Source organism: Chinchilla lanigera, unplaced genomic scaffold, assembly GCF_000276665.1.
Source record: "Chinchilla lanigera isolate Chin_1 unplaced genomic scaffold, ChiLan1.0 scaffold00037, whole genome shotgun sequence".
Taxonomy (NCBI): Eukaryota; Metazoa; Chordata; class Mammalia; order Rodentia; family Chinchillidae; genus Chinchilla; species Chinchilla lanigera.
Window position 1 is genome coordinate 4,684,141 of NW_004955438.1, and position 25,401 is coordinate 4,709,541.

At 37.3% G+C, this 25,401-nt stretch overlaps 1 protein-coding gene and 1 pseudogene across 4 annotated transcripts in view; one reads left to right on the top strand and one right to left on the bottom strand.

Moving 5' to 3' along the window:
* Tshr (thyroid stimulating hormone receptor) overlaps positions 1-25,401 on the top strand; it is a 157,158-nt gene that overhangs the window by 82,376 nt on the left and 49,381 nt on the right. For all 4 annotated transcript variants that reach the window (XM_013517233.1, XM_013517232.1, XM_005390232.2 and 1 more), the window contains 2 exons: positions 4,814-4,885; positions 10,569-10,643. In XM_013517233.1, the coding sequence (XP_013372687.1) occupies positions 4,814-4,885; positions 10,569-10,643 (147 nt within the window). The remainder of the gene's footprint in view (positions 1-4,813; positions 4,886-10,568; positions 10,644-25,401) is intronic.
* LOC102025045 lies at positions 19,247-21,641 on the bottom strand (annotated as a pseudogene).

Below are 25,401 nucleotides of genomic sequence, written 5' to 3' on the forward strand. Positions count from 1 at the left end.
GCCCATCAACTGAGAAATGTATAAAAAAGATGTGGTCTTTTTATACAGTGGAGTACTACTCTGCCATAAAGAAGGATAAACTTGAGACTTCTATAAGTAAATGGATGCAACTTACGACCATCCTCATAAGTGAAATAAATCAGACTCATGTATAAACATTGTATTGTCTCCCTGGTATGAGAAACGGAAAGAATAAATAAGGTCGAAAATGTGCAATAGATGTTGTGAAATCAGAAGAAATTGTTCAAAAGGAAAAAGAAGTAGGATGAGGGAAAAAGGAAAGGAAGAAAGGGAAAAGGCAAAAAAAAAACATAAGATGGTTATACTACTAGTTTCTCTTAGTTCATTGAAAAGAAACGTTTGCCCTAATATCATTTGGGGAATTTTTTCCAAAAAAATTTATCTTGTACTCTGAGTAACTACTTTAAAGATAATAATACTTGATGTATTAACTATTATTATTCTCCTATTATTTTGTTATGAAATTTTTACTTTTTTCCATAAAAAAGTACACTAATATCAATGAGTTAATGGAATGATCAGAATACTCATACATTTTCAGTGAAAGGAGAAAGTTTATTCAAAATTTTTGAAAACTATTTGGCAGGTTCTTATCAGTAATTTCATATCTATGTATATAAAGAGTAAAAACAAATATAAATGTTGCTAAAAGACAAACAACATTACTTGCTGTTATCAAAAACAGGACACAACCCAAATTACCATGAACAGTAAAATGGATAGTGATACATCCTATCATGTACTACTCTACAACGGTGAGAATGACAATGAATAAACGGTTGTGTGCAAACCTCACAGCATGTGGTGGTGCGCGCCTGTAATCCCAGCACTCGGGAGGCTGAGGCCCAAGGATCGAGGATTGTTGGGAGTTCAAGGACAGCCTGGGCTACAAAGTGAGCTCAAGACCAGCCTGAACTGCAGAGACCCTGTCTCAAAAAGACAAAAAAAAAAAAAAAAAAAAAAGAAAAAAAGAGCAGCCAGCCACAAAAGGATGCTTATTTTATCATTACACTTGTGCAAGAGTTCAAAATAACAAAAAACTAATCTACAACATAAGAAATATTTATTACCTTCTGAAGACAAATACCAAGAGGAGTCGCAAGGAGATTTCTGGGATGCTGGGTTCCACTTTTTTGTGTGGATATGGTTACATGAATGTTTTTATTACTGAAAATGTACCAAATATATACTTATACTCCTTATACTTTCCCTATATATATATCTAAATAAAAGCTATTGCTTAAAAACCAGAGGTGAGGGACAAAACCTCGCTAAGGGTTATTGATTATGTATCTGAGATTAGCTGAAAATCATCATGATACATATTACACATATTACAATAACTTGTTCTCCTCACCTGTCATCTTATAGTAAAGCTGTTAGAACAAAAGATCTGTAAATAAATATGATACCTTCATTATTTACTCAACTAGATGCTATGTCCTTACCAATCATTTTTGTTTTTCATTTAAAGAGAAATAAATGAATTTATTTAATGTTTTAATAAGGTTAATCAGACTGGTAACTTTTTTAAAATAAGGAAAGTAAAAGAAATTTAAACTAGCATAAACTCAATTTTGTATTTTTGTTGTTGTTATATGCATATGACTATGAATATACCCTGGCAAAAATACACTGGTACCTTGCTTCACAAGCTCATTTCTTTCCATTTTTCTGGAATTGTACAAGAACTGAATCAAATTCAGTAGTTAGGTTCAATGTGACCGTATGGGGAAACTTGATTCAGTTCTTGTCCTTTCAGTTTGCAACCAGAATCGTGGAAAGAATTAGGTTTGTGAGCTGAGGTACCGCTGTATATAGATTATTAAATTGGGATTGAATTTGGCAATTTATATGCTTGGCTGTCATTCTATTTCATTTAAATTATTAAAATCAGTCTTCTGCCTCAGCCTGTGTTATGATCACCACAATATTAACTAAGTCCATCCAGCAAATAGATATTTCTCTTCATCTTAGGCCAGGATGGCCAACATCCCACCCTTCCCTTTTGTTGAAGGTGTATTGTGCATATTGTAGTATTATTAAGATGGGTATTCTTAAATATATACTCTGTACTGGTCTATATCTAATGATAGGTGTGCGCACACGGGTGTGTGTATGCGTGTGTATGTGTAGGAAAAAGACTTCAGGAAATACATATTATAGGTTTCAAAAACTCATACTTTGGGAAAGAATATGCACATTATTTGAACCTTTAACTGAAATTGTATTTATATACTAGTTCTGTTCCATATATGTCTTCTTAGTAATCATTGTAATTTTTCTCTAATTTTCTATTTAATTCCATATGGTATTTACTTTTGAAAACAGGATAAATCCCAAAAATTTTGGTCAGTGAAAGTGATAGTTTAGGCCCTTGTTACCTCCAAGCAGTGTGTGCAATATTATGGTAAGTATGTGTTCAAGATTTTTGCCTTAGGATAGCTCTGTAAAATGATCTTGTGTTTAAGAAACTCAATCTTTCCAGGTAATACCCAAGAGATTTGTATCTTATTGTTTGTTTTCCTTTGGCATGGCCCAATTTTACACTGAGGTTTTAGTGGAATGACTTGCTCTTCTCATATTTTTTTAAACTTCAGAATCCTGAATCTGGGTTCATACAATTTTTTTTCATTTTTATTAGTACCTGTTTTGCAGGACATAATGTTCACATGCCCTGTATGGAGCTGGTTCATGTGCATAATGCGCTTGAAGTCCTTTTTTCATCCTCTTTCCCTGCCCTCCCTCAGTCTCACTCCATCTCTTAATCCCCTTTTGATCTGAGAAACATCTCTCCTTACTTCCTATTATCTGTCTTTTATTTTTCTCTGTCAACCCACTTAAGAGAATGTGAGTGGAAGATCTCCAGGAGAAGACAGGTAGTTATGAGACTTGAATGTCTAAAATTACGTTGGAACAACTTCGGGCTTTGTGGTGAAACCCTGGGGATTGCAAAGAGTTGATAATATACTCTTGTCTTCTTCCTGTCTCCCTCCCATATACATAAATTCATAGATCCTTTTATAAAGTAACCTGGCCTGCCGATGTTTTGATTAGGCAAATTACTGATGCATTTTGAGCACTGCAAAAATGAACAGTCCATAGAAAGCATAGATCAAGGAAATAGGTCATGCAGGAAAAGCCCTGTAGCCTAGATGGGAAAACGCACAATGTTAGTATACTGTCTATAAACAAGATGTGTACTAAGTGGGTGATGTCTATCAATAGTTAAATGACAAAAACAGACAAGAGAAAAGATGATTAGTAATTCCAAGGCACTGTCTTTTTGCAAAGTGAGTTAGGATAATAGACCACATTTCCTCCAAAGGATTCTATTCAAAGAGTCACCACATGAAGAGGGGAACTCAGGAAAGGAACACTCAGTGAAGAGGCACAGGGGACTGCACGAAGGCTCCCTTACTTGATAAGGAAATCAGTCTCGGCCTTCTGAAGCTGCACCCAAAAAGGTAGACTGAAGAAAAAGCCAGGAAAACTTGTCTCTTTAACAATCAGCTATTTCTAAACTGCAGCAAATAGATGATATCTTAGTAATGGTTGAAGAGATCTTTGCTTGGGAAAATGTGACACTGAAATATCTCAATTTCTAATATTTAAAATAAACGTGTTTAATTCCTCTTAACTGGTACTTAATGTATATTCTTGAGAGCATTCCAAGATATTTTTAGTGAAAAGTGCATGACATGAGTCCAAAAGTCGTAATATACTTAGGAATGTATTGTGTACACTTCAGATAACAAATGCAATGTGATGTTAGGCATAGTAGTTTACTATTACCCCATAGATGAAGATTTGTTTTCTGCATCTGAATCTCACTCTCAATACTTATTGTTGGGAGGAAAAGTTGTGTGTTTTGATGTAGTCAGAGACCACCATAGGGAAAAAGGACAAACTCAATCCCAGGCCCTCACCCTATTACTCATCAAAAGCATAATTTGTGTTTTATTCTGAGGTAGGAACTTTAAAATGGTTTTTGCTAAAAACCATGACTCTTTACTCAGGCCTACAAAGGCCCAAAAGGTAGCTAAAATCAGAACAAAGCTTTTCACTTTGTAAAACTCTGGGTCAAATTCTTTGCAGCTCTACATATAAATATATTAGTCATATAGGGAGTCTCTATCTAAAATATGTCAGGACAAAGTCTATTAGCCTTAAACTCACCTAAGCTGTTTCATCCCTCTTCAAGATGGAGGACACCAAGATAAGACTAACTAAAGAGATTTCTAAGATTCACAGGGACATTCAGTGAATGTCCAGTTTCAGAACCTCTCCCTGGAGCAATGGTTTGAAGTCTCCAGCCATTGTCCTAAACCAGTAATCACCTGGGTCCCATGAATAGCAAGGCCTTGCATGACTGAAGCCACCACAAAGACAATCATTTTATGGGAACCAAATTGATCCCAAAGTCATGAGGATTTGTCCAGAGCTAGGAAGTCAGGACTGAGATAATGATCAACTGGACCCTGGTCCACCTCAACTAATCTTTGAAAGAAGGCCTCCTGCTTTTGTGGGTGGGCCAGACCGAGTATGTCCCCTTTAGATACTACTCAAGCTGAAGTCCTTCTTGACTTTTCTTACCTTCCGATCAAAGCCTTCATCTACAAATCCATGCCATCACAGGATGAATGACAGTTTTTCATTGAGTATTATTTTTGTTGACCATGTATAATGAAAGGACTACATTGCATCCACTTACGTGTCTTTTATAATTAAGGTAAGTTATTAGAAAAGACCAGTGATGGAAACTCTAACTGTGTCACTGTTATTTTCCTAGGAAGCTCATAGAGACACACCTGAAAGCCATCCCCAGTCGTGCATTTTCAAATCTGCCCAATATTTCCAGGATGTAAGTCATTTTTAAGTATAATGAGAAGTTTGCAGTTATGCTATTTTCTGAAATGTGTTCTGATAAGAAAAATATTTACTATGCTTCTTGCAAATGTTAGTGACATTTATATTTAAATGTATTGGAAAATCGTATGTACTTGGTATTTGTCTAATGTTGCTTCATCTGTACTTACTAATTCATAGATTTAAAAAAGAACTACAGCAAATTTAAATTGATTTGGTCCTGAATTCATCATTCTTGGTTTATATTAATGTATTTGTAACATGGCAGAATGGCCTTTCTCCCATGAACAGATGTATGTGCTGCTCTCCGATCTACCTGTCCTAGTTGCCAATTGACTCATTTCTCAACACTCACCTTTGGTCAAAATGTAGCCAATGGTTTCAGACTTTTATACATTAAAAAAAGAAAAGAAATGAAAAGAATTAAAAGTAATTGTAAGCCTTGAAAACTGAATTGCTGTATACCCAGATTTAGGAGATCAAGAACTTCCATGTTAAGCTGACACATAGTGTGTCTAAGAAATGAAATAGGCCTTTATTTCATTTCATTAATTCTGACATACAGCCCAGGTAATTCTCACATAGCAAATAATACCACCAGGAGCAACCCGTATAATTCCTGGCTAAGTTTATTCATTTCATAGCCATTTACTGTTTATTTTGCCACTTTAGTGGTTCTTACTCCGAGACAGTTCTGACATTTGACATTTTTGCTTGTCAGAACTGGAGAAGGAACCGTTACTGGCGTCTAGTGGGTAGAAGAGACGGGTGCTGTCAAGCATCCTGCAGGGTACCGGGTGGCCCCCCAATAGAGAACCAGTACAAAATGCCAGCAGCGCTGAGAGGCCGTGCTCATTGGACTTTCCTGCAGTCTTTGATGTTGTTATCCAGTGCTTCTTCTTTCAAATTCTTGCTTTTTTTGGTTTCTCTGACATTTCTCACCCCAACTCTTCCCCAGTCTTCTGTTCCTGACTTCTCTTTTTTTTTTTGCCAGTTCCTTAAATATCAGTTCCTTAAGTATCAGTTCTCCCTCTGTGTATTTTGTCCTGTTTCCTACATACTCCACTCTCCTTGTGTCAGCGCCTCCATTCCTTTGTCCTCACTTTTACCGAGTACGACCAATTCCTAAGCAAACATCTCTAGGCCTGATTCACCCTGACAACTCAAGCCTTCATCGAAAACTTCCAAATATCAACACTTGATGTCCCTTGAGCATTTGCAGTTCAGTTTATCCCAAATAAACACATAGTGTTGGCCCAGACTGTTCCTTCTGTGCTCCTCATGTTAATTGCCCTACCGTTCAGCATCTTGAACCCTAAAAACCTCAAATTCCTTTTAACGCTTTGTTTTCTCTCACCTCTCTTAAGCAACTGTCCACTTGTCTCCAGGTGGATGTCCCAAGAGCTTAGCTATTCCTTCATTCAATAAGTATTGCTTGGAAAAAAAAGAAACAAATATTTATTGACCCCTGCTTGGTGCCTACCACTTTGTAAGATGCTCCAAATATAACAATGGATGATAGAGAGCCTCCGTTCCCTCCTAAGGGAGCCAGGATTGCCGTGATGGGGTCGGTTACTGAACATAATAGATACTCCTAAGAGAGGCTGAATTACCCATTACCTGGATAGGAGCCGGGGAGAAGGCTGCAGAAGGCTTCCAGAAAGAAACGGTGCTGAACCTGTGATCTGCATTATCTAGCAAAAACCATGAGGGAATAATAGTTCCAAACAGGAGGAAAAAAATCTGAAGTTCTGAGGAACTGGACTAAATTTGTTGGGACTGTAGTTTAGGCTGAGAAAGAGGCAGAAGGGAGGAAGGAAGGGATGAAGAAAGGGGAGAAGGAAGGAAGAAATTATAAAAAGAAAGTCAGGTGTGGTGGCATAGACCTGTAATCCCAGCTACCATGGGGGCAGGGTCAGGAGAGTTAGAAATTGAAGGGCAGTTTGGGCAACTTATCCAGACCTTGACTCAAAAACAAAAGTCTCGGGTTGTAGCTCAGCACCAGAGCACTGGCCTAGTATGCACAGGCCCTAGTGGCAATCCCCAGTACCACAAAAACAAGCAAACAACTGGCAGGTAGACAAGAGCAGAGTCTTGTGAATCACGTGAAGAAGGTCCGGAAGGACCCTGCCACTGAATGATCGCGTTTTCGTTTCAGACGCGGGCCCTGCGCTGTGCTTTGGAGAGGGGCCCGCAGTGCAGAGACAAGGCGGCAGACAGGAAGCCAGGGCAGAGGCTGATGCGGCACCCAAGGGAGACACCAAATTGAATAACGGAGGCTGAGTGGAATAAAGAAAAAAATACAGAGATTGTATAAACAACTAAGGGAGAATTTACAGACTTAAAATTAATTGATTTGGACTTAGAGAGACGAGGAAGAATTGCATCCAAATTTCTGATTATGACATCTGTATCTTTGATGAATACATTCGATGAGATACAGGGGGAAGTTTTTGTGCTTTTGCTGTGGAGGGGCATGGGGTAACTTAAGAATTCAGTTTGGAGTGTATGCCCTTTGAGGTACAGATATATTCAGTGGACATCATGACATAGACATAATTTTTATTCATTAAATAAATATATCCCCTCTACCACGGCTCAATCACTCTTCAAAGAGCTAAGGGTCCCACAGGGAACAAATGGAAAAAGCTCCATGTTCCCACAGAGGTTATATTCAAATGGGAGGAAACAGGCCATGAATCAAAAACACAATAAGCAAGTAAATTATATGCCTATTTAGGAAGGAATACTGTATATTGGAAAAAGAAAAATAAGAGTAAGGAATATTGAAAATTTGTGTATATGGAGTACTCAGAGGAGATACCTGAGAAAAGATAAAGGCTTGTGAGTCATAAACAGGTGGATGTAACTGGAACCAGAGAAGGGTACTAGCACAGAAAGAGAGAACCTAAGAGTGGAAAAAGAACAATGTTAAGAGCCTATGGTCCTTGTGTAGGTAAGAGTGGATCGACTCCAAACAGAAGGCTTGACCTTCTGTAGGAACATCGTCACTTTTTGTATCATAGTAAGAAAGTTACAGTAAAAGACAGGACAGATGCAAGTAACTTAAGATGATATTGGTGGTGAATTCAAGGCACTCCTATTTCAAGATTTAAATCTTTTCTACAAATTCTTAAGACATTGAAGCTAGAGCTGGCAGTTTGAAATTTGAGGATAAGGTTTGAAGACAAAAGTATGGGCAGTAAGAGAAGGGCTGACTGAGATATACAGGACACCCAGGAATATTTGAAGGCCCCATTGAGGCTTCAAGGGGGACAATGGTGCATTCTCTGAGTGTCGTTTCTATACCCTTTAGAGCAATTAACACCTGCTATATTAACCCCACTTACTTGCCTGTGTCCCCCACTAGCAGGAATTCCTTGAAGCTGGGGAAAAGTTTGTTTTACCAATTTCCAGCCACACATCTGGTATACAGTAAATGATCAACAGGATATTTGTTGAATGAAAACAAACACATGTACATAAACAATAAAGATATGGTATATCTCAGGGCAGAAGGAGAGATTTTCAGGCTGATCCTAGGTACATTTGATACAGTGCAAATTCTCACCTGTTAATTCTAGCATAAATATTAATATAAAATATCTTATTTTGGACAATAAATGATGTAGTCACTATAGTAATTACATAAGATTTACATGATAAGAGATTTGAAATGAGACACTATCTGATTTTTTTCCAGTTATAAAAATGGGATAAACTAAGCAGGATGTCAGTACTTTATCCCACTGAGTAAATGGTCTCTACATGTCTCCACGACTATGTTTTTTGTTTTTTTTGGTTTTTTTCCAGTACCAGGAATTGAACTCATGACCTTGCGCTTGCCAGGCAGGTGCTGTGCTGCTGAGCTGAATCCCCAGCCCCCTCCATGACTATGTTTTAACAGCCCTGAAAGGCAGTGACCTTAATTTGGAGAAACAAGAAATTTTAGTCCCGTGATGTGGACTGAATAACTATCTTTCTAGATTCTTGAGAATCTAGAAACCTAAGAACTTACCTAAGAACTTCAGTAGAGAACTTGGAGCCATGGCCCTGAGGCAAACCTAGGGAAGTAAACGGGCAGCCTTCAAAGTGACCTTTGCCTTCTGGGTGACTTACTTGCACCCATGATCCGACCTCTGCAGCCATTCAACAATAAGTTAACCACTTCATTTTAAATGTGGTGAATTGTTCCCTCTATGATAGAGATATAATATCTGGAACAAAACCATTTATATAATGCTGTAGACAAGGTAAAGAGTTGGGAGACCTGATAAATCAAAAGGCAATTGCTTCAAGAATAGGTAATTCAAAATCAAAGCACAGGGCCATCATAATACTCACAATAAACATGATTTTAAAAATTCAATATGAAACAATTAATGCCCCTCTTATAAACATTGTGTTAATGGAAATATTTTACTAATAGATTCAATTCAAAGTGGTTCGCAACCTTTCCTGTACATTATAATCACTTAGGAAGCTTTTGAAAAGTACAAGTGCTTGATCTGATTTAATTATCTTGGACCAGATCTTGAACATCTGTATGTTTTAAAAGCCCCCTAGGTAGTTCAATTGTGTGTCCAGGCTTGAGAATCTCTGCTAGGACTGGAGCTGGACATCGTCTGTTACTCTTTAACTTTCTCAAATGTCATTGAAATGGCTCTCAATATAAAATGGTCACTGAATTTGTCTGCATTAGTCATTCTTATTACAAAATGGAATTTGATTTTTTTTTTTCGGTACCGGGAATTGAACTCATGACCTTGTGCTTGCCAGGCAGGCTCTGTGCCACTGAGCTATAAACCTGGCCCTATAAGATGGAATTTGAGTAAACTATTTAAAATATTTTTCCTTATTGATTCCTGACAAGCTCTGTGTAGGTGTTTTTCTTTAAGCATTTAAAACTTTGATTTGAGTTCTCTTTTGTTTATAAAATCCAAGATGAATCTTAAATTTTTTTACCTTATTCAAAGTCTAGAAGAGAGGTCATGAGAGACTATGTGGTCATGACTCTGTGGAAAGTTCTGCTAGAAAAGTTTGATGTTTTTCTTCATCCTTTAAAAATGTTACTTCTAATTCTCTGTGATTAAATGCTCTCTTTAAAATGCTTTTTAATCATTTTAATGTTATGTTCTAATGCTTTTATTTTTGAGTAATGCATTTATTCATTCCTCCATTCATTCATTTGTTCACTTAACACATTTATTAAGCATCTACTGTATACCAAGAACTATGCAAATCACTCAGGATTCACTGGTCAAAAGCACACACAAGTCTTGAGCTCACAGAATTTAATCTAATGAGATAACATATATCAAATATCCAAATCACTGGAGGGATGCATTGTGGTCGTTACTGAAAGGAAAATTTTGTGATATGATGAGAATATACTATGGAACTTGAAGCTTACCAGGAAGTTGGAAGAAAGCTTGTAATGGAAATGACCACTGAGACATTAGGATGAATAAGACATAAAGTACTGGGAAAGTTCACCCATCATGGGATCTATTAAAAAAGTAGTAATTAGTTTTTCACATAATTAGCTAGAATGTAGGCAGCCTGCGTATGTTCCATGATCTAGGAAGCCCCTGACAAAGAAGTTGCATAAAAAGTAACATTTGGTGTTCACAACCTTACTAACTTTCTCTTTTGTCTTGTATTTTTCTGACATTCAGCTACTTGTCTATAGATGCAACTCTGCAGCGGCTGGAATCACATTCCTTCTACAATCTGAGTAAGATGACTCACATGTAAGTACCCGGAAAAAATGCACCGTAGTCCCAAGCCACAGATGGCAATGAGGGCTGGTTTCTGGATCATGGGTCAAAACTTCTGGTTATGGGTAAATTCTGAACTTGTCACTCTAAATTTGTACTAACCCATCCTGATTATTTTTCATTTCTGTGGTTGGAAGTTAAAGAGGACCTGGCTTTGTATTGTTAGTCACTCCATTACTACTATGTCAGCAGATTTTATTGGTGTGAATGTCAGTTAGTCAGTAAATATATACTGAGTAGCTACATGATTCTAGAGTCTGCAGAAAAGTCTACAAAACTGAGATTTTTCCTTAAGTAGGAAAAGGAAAAATTGTTCTGTGATACTAGACAGAAGGAAAATTGATAACTGTAGCTATGGAATGGGACAGAGTTGGATTTAAAAATGGGCTTCTCACTAATCTTGACAAAAGTAACGTAATCTCTCCTAGCCTCATTTATACACTAAGCACAATAAAAGTTCTAACTTAATTTGGTTATTATAAATATGGAGTGATACAATACACATAAGCATCTAATACAATGCCTAGCACATCAAACTAATAAATATGCTTCAGAAATATTATCTTTGTTATTTCTCTAGTGCATTATAGTCTGTGAGTTTTACATAAATCACCACATTGTGGGGCTGGGGCTTTAGCTGAGCAGCACAGCGCCTGCCTGGCAAGTGCAAGGTCGTGAGTTCGATTCCCGGTACCTGGAAAAAAAAAAATCACCACACTGTATTATTTTGCACAGTCTTGATTTATGAAATATTAACTATTGCCTTAATGCTTGTGCTTGTCTGCTTTCCATTACTATAACAAGATACCGATAAAGAGAAAAGTATTACTTTGGCTCACAGTTCTGAGTTTCCAGTCCAAGATCAGGGGAAGGTGGGTCAGAACATTGCTTTGAGCCTTTGACCAGGGAGCACATCACAGTGGGAGCGCATACGGAAGCAAATTGCTGCCCCCCATGACCCAAGAAGCAAAGGGAGACAGAAACTAGCCAGGTCCCACAATCCCCTTTGGTCTAAGGACCATACATTAGGTCCAACCTCCTAAAGTTCACACCACTTCCTAAGTGTGCCATCCTAGGGACTAAGCCTTGAACTTTTAGGTGACACTCATCCAAGCATAGAAATAAGGGAAGGAAAAAAGTATCCATCTATAAATATTTGCAATGTTTTAGATATTAAGCTAAATGTCTATGTATATTATTTGTTTAATCCTCATTTAACCTTCAAACAAATAACCCAGTCATTTTAGTTACTTTTCTAATTGCTGAGACAAAATACCCAACACCACGCATTAGACAAAAGGTTTATTTCAGCTCACAGTTCGTAGAGGTTTCACCCATAGTCCCCTGACTCCAAGGCAGGGGAGCACAGCAAGGAAGAATGGCAGAAGAGAAACAGTCCTTGGCGGGACAGGCAAGAAGGCAGCAGGAGAAAGCACTAAAACAAGCCTCCCTTGTGCTTTATCCTATGCAGGCTGCAAGCCTTTTGGGTGGTGACACTCACACCTAGAACAGGCCTTATCAGCCACACCCAGGACTATGCAAACCAATCAGTGCACTAATTTAGTACCATATATCCTTAATTGATATTCACACACCTAGATCCAGCCAGCTCTAAAAAGCCCCATCTATGAGCACATGAGGCTTTGAAGAGACATCTAGGTACAGACCATAACAACTGTGAAGTGAAGATTATTACTTCTAGTATTTATATGTGAAAAACACAAATTCAGAGAAGCTAAATATGTTTTCCCTGGCCACATAATTGCTAAGAATAGCATCAGAATCTTTATACTATAAATGTCTAATTTAAAAGTTCTTCTATGTGAACTATATTACCCTCAAGAGTATTGAGGCCCAAAATGTTGCTTCCAACTATGGTAAGCAAGCTTACATCAGACTGACCATTAGTTGAAGAATAACTAGAAGAGAGAGGCAAAATTAAAATCTGTTTACAAGTTTTATTTTTATTTTTATTTGTTTTGGTGTTTTTGAGACAGGGTCTCCCTATGCAGTTCAGACTGGCCTTGAGCTCACTTTGTAGCCCAGGCTGGTCTCGAACTTGCAATGATCCTCCTGCATCAGCCTCCTGAGTCCTGGCATTACAGGCATGTGCCACCACGCCTGGCTTGTTTACAGGTTTTAGAGTGTAATGAAGTCAACAAGGATTTGAGGAAAGATAAATAAATCCCCCCAATGTTTCCTTTGTGAGGTTTTTTTCAGAATTATAAGAGATAACTTGGAGACTAAGAGGATGACGAGCAAATTGGAATAGATGGTCTTTACCTCAATCTGATAAAACCTATCTATGACAAACCAACAGCTAACATCATACTAAATGGGCAAAAACTGGAAGCTTTCAATCTAAAATCAGGAATAAGACAAGGATGTCCGCTATCACCACTTCCATTCAATATAGTTCTGGAAACATTAGCCAGAGCAATTAGACAAGAGAAAGGCATAAGGATAAGAAAGGAAAAAGTTAAATTATCATTATTTTCAGAACATGATACTCCACAAAGAAGACCCCAAAAACTCCACCAAAAGACTCCTAGAGTTAAGAACCAAATTCTGTAACATAGCTGGATACAAAGTCAACACTCAAAAAATCAATAGCATTCCTGTACACAAACAACAAACTCACTGAGAGAGAAATTAGGGAAACAACACCCTTCACAATAACATCCAAAAAAATGAAATCTTTAGGAATCAATCTAACAAAGGAAGTAAAAGGTCTACACAGTGAAAATTACAGTACTCTGAAAAAAGAAATAGAAGAAGATTTCAGAAAATAAAAGATATCCCTTGATCATGGATAGGAAGAACCAACACTGTGAAAATGGCTGTACCCCCAAAACTGTTGTACAGATTTAATTCAATCTCAATTAAAATACAATTAGCAGACCTCACAGAACTAGAGAAAACATTCCTAAAATTCACCTGGAACCAGAAGAGACCTAGAATAGCAAAGGCAATCCTGGGCAACAAAGGAAAGGAAGGAGGCATCACAATCCCTGAGTTGAAATTATACCGCAAAGCTACTGTGTTAAAATCAGCATGGTACTGGCCCAGAAAGCAGACCTCATGATAAATGGAACAGAATAGAGGATGCAGACATAACTACAAACACACTCAGCCACTTTATCTTTAACAAAGAGGCCAAACATGTTCACTGGAAGAAAGATAGCCTCTTGAATAAACGGTGCTGGAAAACTGGCTTTCCACATGCCAAAGACTAAAACTAGACACATGTCTATCACCATCCACCAAACTAAAGTCAAAATGGATTAAAGGTCTAAATATCAAAACAGAAACACTAAATCTACTGGAAAAGAAAGTAGGTAGAAATCCTGAAGACATAGGGGTAGGCAGAGAGTTCGTGAACAAAAAAACCAAACTGCATTGGAAACATTTTGAAGAATTAACAACTGGGATCTCATCTTATTAAAAAGTTTTTGCACACCAAAAGGAATCACCAACAGAAAACCACGAATTGGGAAAAAATTTTAGCCAACTGTCCCTCAGACAAAGGACTTCTAGCTAGAACATACAAAGAATTTTTAAAAATTAGGCCTCCAAAATTCAAAGACCCAATCCAAAAATGGGCATCTGAAATGAATGAATACACATTTCTCAGATGAAGAAATACAAACAGCAAATAAATATATGGAAAAATGTTCAACATCATTGGTCATTTGAGAAATGCAAATTAAAAGAATGCTGATATTCCATCTCACTCCAGAAAGAATGACTATCATTAAGAAATCAACTGTAACTAATGCTGACAGGGCTGTGGGGAAAAAGGAACTTTTTCCAGTGTTGGTGTGAATGTAGACTGTTACGGCCACTGTGGAAATTATTGTGGAGATTCCTCAAAAACTAGGATTAGAGGTTCCATCCAACACAGCTATTTCCCTTGTAGGTATTTTTCCAGAACAGTTGAAAACATCATATCACAGTGATATATGTGCACCCATGTTTATAGCAACACAATTTGTCATAGCTAAATCTTGGAAATAACCCAAATGCCCATCAGCTGAGGAATGGGTAAAAAAGTTGTAATATTTTTATACACTGGAGTATTATATTACTCAGCTATAAAGAAAGATAAATTTGAGGCTTTTATAGGTAAATGGATGCAACTAGAGACCATACTCATAAGTGAAATAAACCAGACTCACATGTGTAAACATCATATTGTCTACCTAGTGTAAGAAACTGAAAGAGTAAATGAGATCCAAAAGATACAACAGATATTGTAAAAGGGAAAGAAACTGCTCAAAAGGAAAGAACAGCTGGGATGGGGGAAAGGAGAAAAGAAGGAAGGGAAAAAAATATATATATATATATACACAAGATACCTAAGATAATTGTACTACTAATTTCTATTAGTTCACTGAAAGGAACAGGTAGTGCTTATATTGTTTAATCAACTTTGCATGCCTATATCTTGTAATCTGGGCAACTATGTTGAAAATAACAATATGCAATATAATAACCATGGTTAATTTCCTAGTCATCTTATTTTGAAATTCTGTATCATTTTTATTGTTTTTTTTCCTCTCTTTAAAATTAAAAAAAAAGTAGATTAAAATCAAACAAAGTAGAATAACACTGAAGTCTAAGAAAACTTGGGCTCCAATACAATAGGAACAAGAGCCAACAAAATTCAAAATCAAATCTTCAGACTACAAATGTAATTTCCATTTATCAAGCCATTCTCTCCCTCTCTCACCAAAAAATAAGTGCAACTAATTAGCAATAAAGTCGTGTAAATTTGATCTTTGAAACAACAATTTTGTCTCTGTTGTTTTTCATAAAGATTCCAGTTGCTATTTAAAAATTCTCTTATAAATATTGACCACCCCGCTAAGCCAAAGTATTAAATTCCTAAAGCAAAGGAAACTATTAAAACACAATAGTTAAAAAGAGGATGAATTTATAAATAGATGTATAAAAGATATTATATATTTACATATATATGAAATGAGAATTTAATATCTTAGAAAATGAATATGTAATGTAACAACCACTGTTAATTCCTATCATTTTGTTTTGAAACTCTGTATCACTTTTAATGTTCTTGCTTTGTTTTATTTATGTCTGTGATGTTGGTATGTTGCTATTGTTCTTTTTTTTTTTTTACTACTCTCTTTTAAAAAATAAAAAAAAGAAAATGAAAGAATGATGAATCTTGCATTAATGAAATTTTCCTAGTATACATGTAAAATTATTTGCAAGAGTTTCTGGTCAGCAGAAAAGATACATGTAACTTTTTGTATGCATGCCACCCTCATGTTTAAAACATTTATTTTGTAATCATTATTAAACAATAACTGTAAATAAAGAATGATATCTCTTGCATGAGAGGAACAGAGCAGAAAAATTACTCTCCTTCCCTAAAGCAACTGAGAATAGCCTTGTGGGGTTTTGTCAATATAAGGTGTGAAGACAAATATAAGCATTGAATCATTTGTTTAATCTATAGACTACATAGTACTATCCAATCCAACTTTCTTGAATTTCTTGAAATAGAATTAAAAAGCTCTGGCTTATTCAGAAAAGGAGTGTTCTTTTTAAATCGTGTTTAATTTTCTTCATGAATAGATACTAAATTACGAATCCGTATTTCAAATGTCAGTGCTTTTTGCCAGCATTTATTGAAAGCCCTCAGTGAGGACAACACCAGCAGTACAAGAACAAATGTTATTCTATTTCCTAAGTGACTTTTTCCAGCTGCCCTCCTTCTGACTTTTAGTCATGTGGTGTGATACACAGAAGGCTGAACTAGAGAAACACAGGCACTTGCTGCTCACCCTCGCTACCATCCCCACTGCTAACCAGCCTGCCAAGGCTCTTCAACCTTGCAGTGAAAAAGCTCTATATATCTCCTCTGAGATGGCTTCGTAACTCAAGCTTAGGTTTTGTACTGTTATATAAAATGGAGATGTAGGACATAAGGACTAAAGTTGTTACCATTAGTGACCTAGAGCTTGCATTCAAAAATAAAAAGCTACCCACTTATTCAGTAAATATCGAATGCTTAACACTATGTCAAATCTGTGACCACTGCAATTTTAAAAAGCTGTAGGCAGGATTCAAATTAATGGATCATTCTATTTTTGCCCAAATCTTTCTTCCTGTGCCTCTGATACTACAATCCTGGTTGTGTTCCTACCGCACTGCTCAGTCTTTCTCATTAGCCTTCACTGACTTCTGACTCCTCACTTCTAATTATTGGAGATCCATATGGCCCAGTCCTATGTCCTCTCCTCTTCTCAGTCAACATTCTTCCCCATGATTTTATCCAACAACTCTCTAATTTATGTACTTATTTCAGGCTTGTCATGGTGCTGGACCATATACTTACTGGTCTACCTGCATCATTTCACAGAAGTCACACATATATCTCACAATCTATTTAAATATTCCTAACTGAGCCTGAGCTCTTAATCGTCCTCCTGAAATCTACTGCTTTTTCAGAATGTACTGCCACTATTTATCTTGATGTAAATCCCAGATACTTCCTTTCCTCATCATACACTTTCATGATCTGTGGATTGCTGGTTTTGTTCAAATCTGCAGAACTTTGTCCACTGTTTTGTGAGAGTGCTTTGGAAGTGAACCATGTCAGTTCTAGGACCAGTCAAGATAACTAGTGCTTTTCACTGTAGACCCTTGGAGCCCTAAATTACCATGACAATGTCCAGTACTGCTGATGAAGAGACTATGTGGATAGGTCCTGAGATCACGCAGAAATGGGGAATGTCCCCAGGGAGCCAGGCCTTCAGCAATGCCCATTAGAGTCCTTTTAGCTTCCTGCTGCCAAAGTCCCAAATGGCATGCACTTTAATAAGACAATGCCAAGGACAGCAGCTCTTAGGATCATCTGAACTGGCAGCTTAAAACAGATAACGCTCCTTTGTGAAGGGCACAGAGGCTGAAGGGTGTATGAAATTTGGGCAGTGGGCTAAAGGGAAACCATGCGTATAACATTAGGGTTCCCATGCCCCAAGTGTGTATGCTACCCAAGTACACACCTTCCTTCAACAGAGTGCCTCAAGCATAGGCACACAAAATAAACAAGTTGTTTACAATGTTTCCCAATTTTTAAATTTTTCTCTACATTTAACTATTTAAAAAGTTTTTATTAATAAATGGGCTCCTTTGTGGTTGCTATACAATCACAAGTGAACTTCTTTTATTTTTTTGTCTTTTTGAGACAGGGTCTCGCTATACAGTTCAGGCTGGACTTGAGCTCACTTTGTAGCACAGGCTGGCCTTGAACTTGCAACAATCCTCCTGCCTCAGCCTCCCAAGTGCTGGAATTACAGGCGTACGCCACCAGGCCCAGCTACAAGTGAACTTTAAATACCGTTTCATGCCAACATCTCAAAAATATTGGGAGTGAAGTGTGGGAGGAAATATTTCTCACATTGCCAATTAACATGTGCATATGACAGGAGGAAAAGGTCTGGTAGTGCATATACTGCCAGCAGAAAGTCCACCCAAAATAAATGACCCAAAATAAAATATAGTAGCTGATTATGAAAAATGTAATGTCCATGAAGTTAAGTTTTTGACGCTATTCTACTTCCTAGTACTATGCTTCCATTTGTGCGGCTAGATATTAGATGCCTGAGGTATGTGAGAAGAGCACAGGTAGAAAATCTGTTGTTTTAAGAGTTGTTTTCATTTGTTTATTATGATACTTTAAGATATGTAAAGAATATTTTATTAATATCAGACTTCACTAAACTACAATGGCGTTCCAATTCTAACAGATAGCAAACAAAGTCTCTATCACTAGGCACTTTTAATAGGGCTTTAGGCTTTAGAGAAAGCCCTTCCGAAATAATCTCATAGACGTTATTTATTACATCATGCCACTACACTCATCCCACTAAAATTCCCCTTAGGGAAATTTTAACGTATATACCCTGATTGATTTATGCAAGAAATTAGTATGAAATGACCAAACATAATGGATCATTTAAGACTAATAAAACAACCTAACATGTCAGGTTTGAAAAAGGAGACAAATTGAATATATTTAAAACTAATTAAATAATTTAAATTTGAAATACTTTAGATATTAGTGAGACACAAATATAGGCTATTTTCTTTTAAAATTTCATTCACATAATGGGAAATTTATTTATTTAAAAATATCATATTTTGAGACTAGAAACAGTAAAGTGCATAAAAAATTTAAAACATAAATTTCAGAAAATACTTATAGTAGCAAAAAAGCAGGATAAAGAAAAATTTAAAAGCATAGACACAACTTTTTCTGTCATTGTGCCATAAGTAACATCAAGTAGGCAACCAACTTTTCCCCCATAAGACAACTAGTTATGCTCACTGCCTTTTGAAACACTGATTTTCAAATGGCTCCTCCTAGGAAGAAAGAGGAAAGAAGGAAAGAAGGAAAGGAAGAAGGAAGGAAGGAAGGGAGGGAGGGAGGGAGGGAGGGAGCAAGGAAGGGAGGGATGAAGGAAAGCAAAAAGAAAAAGAAAGAAAGAAAGAAAGAAAGAAAGAAAGAAAGAAAGAAAGAAAGAAAGAGAAGAAAAGAAAGAAAAGAAAAAGAAAGAAAAGAACAATAAAAGTCCCAATATATCTGAAGCCATCAACAGTTGGGAATAAAACACTAGCTTCTTAATCCAACCCTGACAGACAATAGAAACAAAGATTAAAATCATGTGATGGCCATGTGGCAGCTAGATTTGGGAAAAATGATGCAAGGCTTTCAACTACTACCCCAAAACTATTCTTTCACTCTTTCCAATTTTTTCTGTTGTTACCTGAAAAAATCAAAACCAACAGATATTTAACTTACTTGGGGAAACACATGAAATATTTGTATGGCTTGCCCTTCTCTAATTTTGAAGGCATACTGTTTAATCATCTTTTAATTTCTCAAATTTCCTTATAGCTAGAGGCCACATTGTAGTTTATGTACAAGATCAAGAAAACTGATGTACTTTATTAATATGCAAAAAACTCAAGGAGCCAAAATCAGTTTATCATGAAGGAAAACAGAAATTCAAGAAAGTTTTCCCTCTAAGGAATGCCACTGTTCAATTTAAAATCTCATAGTTATTGTTTTTTAAAATTTCCTTTTCTACAATAATTGGCACATTTGAAACCATTCACAAAAATGTGTTTGAAGACAGCAAATACAATGTTTTGGGCTTCAAATTGGTGATTTATCAGGGAATACTGAAAATATAGTTACAAAGAAAATCCAATTTAAAGACATGTTAAAGACAAATTTTGGAAAGACAGTACTATTCTGATTCCAGCCCTAGTGCTAAATGATATCAGCATCACAAAAATGCACAGTCTTATAGGAAACATATAATGAAAGGAACCTGCAGAAGCAGCTTAAGGATGGCCATACTTCAGTCCTACACACTTTGACTAACACTGCAGAGGTCCATAGCAGTAGGTCCCCATCTTCATGGGGCAGTACTCCACTACCTTGGATTAGGCAGGTGAACACCCTTGGAAAGAGCCAGGACTGGAGGGCGGAGTTCAAGTTGTGTTAACAGTGAGAAGTGATCTGAAGGGATGTGAGGGTATGGATACCCAGTGATGTTGTTCTTAACCAACCATTGAGGATCTAACAGCCCCAGGATACCAACCACATTCCTGAGTTTTGGAATAGAAAATGTGGTCAATCACACCTGTGAAGTCAAAGGTGTAATTGGTGAAAGGCATCAAGTTATTTTCATGGCACTCTTAAATTGGAAGCCATGTGTGATTCTGCTTTCTGAGCTTCCATTCTTTCCAGTGCAGTGGAGTTCATAAGACATTCATTTTACCTTAGTTCCTTGAAGTCTTTAGGGTTGTCAACTCCTCGATTGCTGAAATATTCCTCAACACTTGAATCTGGCAATGAGTTAAAATCAGTACCTAAGACCTGAATTAGGATCTGCAGTTGGGCTGCCAGGCCTACTTGGGGCTTCTTCCAGAATATTTTTAATCTCTGAGACAAATATCGTGGTCTGGATAAGTTTCACATCAGAATTCTGTGGGTCCCAATGAACACAGTGTCATCACTTTGATCAGCATAGCTTCAGATCCATCTACACTAGCCATTGCCACTGGTTAGAATGACATAAATTTTTCTGTTTTGGAGAATATTGCACAACCATCTACCTGATTTCTCCTGCTCAGACATGATTTTAGCACATGACTTCAGAGAGAAATATCCTTATCCACACTCCTTCAATGCTGGCAGAAAGAAAGTGAAGTATTGCTCTATTTCCACTTCCTGAAGACTAATGATATCTGCATCACAGTTAACATTTTCTTCCATGATTTCCTGTATTACCAGTTTAATGCCCAGGACTCGCAATAGCCATATAGCTGCCAGGTACCCTACTTGTCACATAACACATTGTAACACATAATCGTGAATGATGCTGATGGCAGCATTTAGTCTTGTTCTTTTAATGTAATCCATAACCTTGGAGGAAGCTACTCGGGATGAACTTCAAGATTGTCAAGCATGAAATTTCAGTAGTTTTGGGGTTTCCTCTGGGTCCTGATGCAAGTTAAGAATATCCTATGACAAAAGATTGCCTTTCAAACATGGAATTTGTAGCTGGAAGAGATGATCAAGTTTGGAAGGCAAAAACCCATAGCATGTTGTGATTTAAAAGCAATTCCCTGAGAGACGCCATGCTTCCTAGTTCGGCTGGTAACTTCTTAGCTTATTGGGTGACCAATCCAGGTAAACCAAATTAGAAAGCTTGCAAAATTAGGTGGAATGTGACTAAGGTAATTGTCACATAGGCACAGTGCTGTCGAGTGTGTGAGTGACCAAAGTAGCATAGTGAAGCTCCACACTCTACCTGAGATTTCTAATTTTGCCCAATGAGACTTTTTCCCACTGGTTACCTCCTCTCCTCACATGATGGTACAAATTCTGTGAGGATCCAGAAGATCATAATTTTCCTTTGACATCCCTATCAGAGTCGACCCTGGAGCTCCCAAGCCTACCTGGAGGTGCAGGGTACTCTGCCTCAGCCTGCTCGGAACCCCTGGCCCTGCGGCCCTGTCCCTGCAGTGGGAAGCTCACTCAATATGTATTATAATTAGGGTCAGAGGAAATAAACTTTTTAAAAGTTAAGGATTCTTCCAATATGCATTAAGCTTTAAATTAATACTTGATTTTAAAATACATAAAAAGTTTAAATAATTATAACTATTTCCTTATACCTCCCAGATCACAAGTTAACGTTGCATGTAATAGATATCCATTTAATATTATTCACTTAATTTAATCTCTCCTCTCTCTGCTCATTAGAGCAGGCAGACCTAGTCAAAATGACCTGCCTTCCAGGGTTTTGTACTGTAGGCACTTAAAGTCAGGCAATTAAAAAACTGAAAATCAAATGGGAACAAGAGTTGAAGCTGGGGATTTAACTGAGAGCAAGTTTTAGAGCTAATATCCTCATTCAATTTTTTTATTTTAAACAACATACTCTTAGGGATTTGCATTTCTCAAAAGTTCAATTATGCTGGCTAGATAGCTTCTTTCATTTATAGACATCTCATTCTAAGTCATTGTCCTTGCCATGTGCTCATCTAAAATCTTCTTGTTTCCCTTTGTTCTGTGAGAGCTCAGAAAAAAATACCCTGACATATGGTGCTTCAGCATCTGAGTAACTGGACAAAAGGAGATTGGAAATGTTCAGAAGCAGCGTCAGAATCAAACTCTCTCTGACTTTCTCCTCTTCTCCACTCTCACATCCCTTCTTTCTCTCCCAAAGTAAGCATAGAAACCAGAACTCAAGGTGGGTAGCAGAAACTAATACATCTGTCCCCTCAGTGAGAGCCACAAAACCTAGAAATATTATTCTAACTTTGCCTTTGTTTGGGAAAAGAAAAAAAATCTAGTGTACCATTTCTCTAGTCTATGACAAGGTCAAGAATCTGAATAGACAGGTTTTAGTAGGTTTTCCCCCTCAGGCTATTAACTTTATAGCCTGCCCTTTCAATTACATTTGGACGGGGCTAGCCATTCTTCATTGAATTTACACTAGTTGTCCCTGGGTCTTCATTTTTGGAAGCTTCCCAAACCATGCAAAACTTTGGTTAAATAAATGTGTTAGGCTTTTTTCTTGTTAATCTTTTTTTTTTTTGTTATAGGAGTGTTGGCTGTGCCCCACACAATGAGTAAGAAAAAGTGTCACATCTTTTCTAAGCCTGTTGCCCCCCCGAACTTTGCAGGTGATATGTTACATTGACCTCGTTATTGCCCTCTACTTGTTTCCCAGCTTGGGGTGTTTTTTATTTTTGAACTGGTATGGTCAAGCATCTTGCATGTTGAAGGTCATGGTCAAATGCCATTGTCTAATGTTTGTTGAGTAACTGATGTGGGAAGTGAGGGGAGGGCAATGAGGTGAATCAGTAGCTGGAAAGCTCCTTAATGGTAGAAGAATTTAAGCCCTCATTTCCCTCTCCTTTTGTTCTTCTTTTCCCCACCCTGAAACTCCCCTCTCTCACGCTGCTATTTTCTCATACGGCTCAGGGTTTAGGTTTGGAGACAGTGCCTCCCACAATTTCTTTGCTCCAAGCTCTTACTGAGAATTAGCAAATTTTTCTCAAAAAAAGAAAACAACCAGAACTTAGACATTTGATTAAATAAACCTAATGTCTCCTAAATTATTGGTCTGCTGATTTGCAACTGCACTTACCCCAGTCATCCATGTAACGCTTTTCATTTACAGGTGCATTTTATTTGAAATCCAATGAAGGAGAATCAAGCAGTGATTTATTATTTAAATACCTGTTGTTCTGGTGGATGACCTCCTTGGAACACCATTCAAAATGAATAAATAAATAAAAGTAAAAGGTTGTATTTGTAGTAAAAAGCCTTAGGTTTTTGCCTTTGACTGTATGACAGATCAACCACTTAATCTTTCTAAATATATTTCCGTTGTTTATTTACAAAATGAGGATGATCTCTCTCTGCTTTACATAGGTAGTTCTTTCACTGTCTCATTGGTAGAATGATCCCAGGTGGTAAGAAATACACATGGTCTCTTTAACTCTTCAATCTTCTAAGGCTGAACTTTTCTAATCAATAAATTGTAAGATCCTCAAATATTTCTCCCACACAAAGAATAGCCCAACTCCCTAGAAAAGCACACTTACACAGCCTATCTAGCACTGCATATTCTGAAGATATTTAAAAATATGGAATACATACTGCTTTACTTTGTTTTGATACTAAATTTTGGGATTTTTCATGCCTTTTATAATGTGTTTTCCTTCTTTTCAGTAAAATTTAAAAAAAAAATTGCACATTGTTGTTACGGTTTGTGTCTGTGTGTCCCCCCAAAACCTCATGTGGCCATGGGGCAGGCTTTTAGAGTTTGATTGATTATGGGTGTGAGAGTTACACCCACACTGGGGTGGATAGTTTGCATATGTAAGGGAGAGGAAGAGGCTGCTTGAGGCCATTCCTCCCTTGTGTGTGCTTATTGTTTCGGCTATGTTCTGCCGCCATCAGCTGTAGCCCTCTGCCATGTGCCACTCTGCCTTGTAACCTGCCAAGTATGGACTAAAACCTCCACAAACTGTAAGTGAAATAAAACTTTCCTTCCTTAATTTTGGGCATCAGATATTTTGTCCCAGCAACAAGGGAAAGTAACCAAAACAATAGCCTACCTCCAAACCCATGAACTAAAAATTACCACTAGCAACAGTTTGCTCTGTATTTTAAGAATTTTATTCATGCTTATTGTATTAGTTTGGACAGGCAAATTACTGTAAGAAATAGGCAAAAATAAAAACATGGTAAGGTAAGAAATAGGAGGGATGAATATGATCAAAATATATGTATAAAAGACTCCCACAAAATACAAAACTAGGGGGAGGGTGGAGCAGTGATCTAAATATGTTATGTGCATGTATGAATCTGCCAAAATGAAACTTATTATCACTATAGCAAATATGCACTGATACAAAAAGATGTGGAAAAAGATAAGAAACACCCCTAAGGTGAATGGCATTTGTTTCTTGCTCACAGAACAGGACTGGATGGATGAGCAGGAGGCCAGGGCAGCCCTCTTCTCTGCAGTCACTTAAGCATCCAAACTTACTCTGGACGGGTGCACTGAATCACATGCAACGTTTCTTTCTGTCTGTGTCCCAGCTCTCTGGAAGCAGAGCTGGCCTCCTGCATTCTTAGGCTACAGTTGCTTAACTCAAAATTGTGTGATTCAAATTCACCCTCCCAGGCACACTTGGAACTAATTCACATTTGGACTTTGCTTTCCACCTTCTCTGCTTAGAGGTTCTTTGGGACTTACCTCCAGTCTTCTCTCTGGCTTACAAACTAGCTGCCTTTGCTTCTTATGAACTGTTAACAGCAGTGTTTCAATTCCCTTTCACTCACTGCCCTTTAAGCTGAAACAGGTGAGTTGCATTTACTCTCACTGTGACATTTTTGCGGGGCCACTCATCCCTCAAGTATACTTGTTCAAAACTTATCTTTCCTACTTAAAACACATGCACACACACAAGATAGCTAATTGTACTATTAATTTCTAGTTGGGCGTGGTGGCACACACTTGTAATCCCAGCACTCAAGAAGCTGAGGCAGGAGGATCGTTGTGAGTTTGAGGCCAGCCTGGGCTACAAAGTGAGCTCCAGTCTAGCCTGAACTGCATAGTGAGACCCTGTCTCAAAAAGACAAAAAAAAAAATTAAATTAA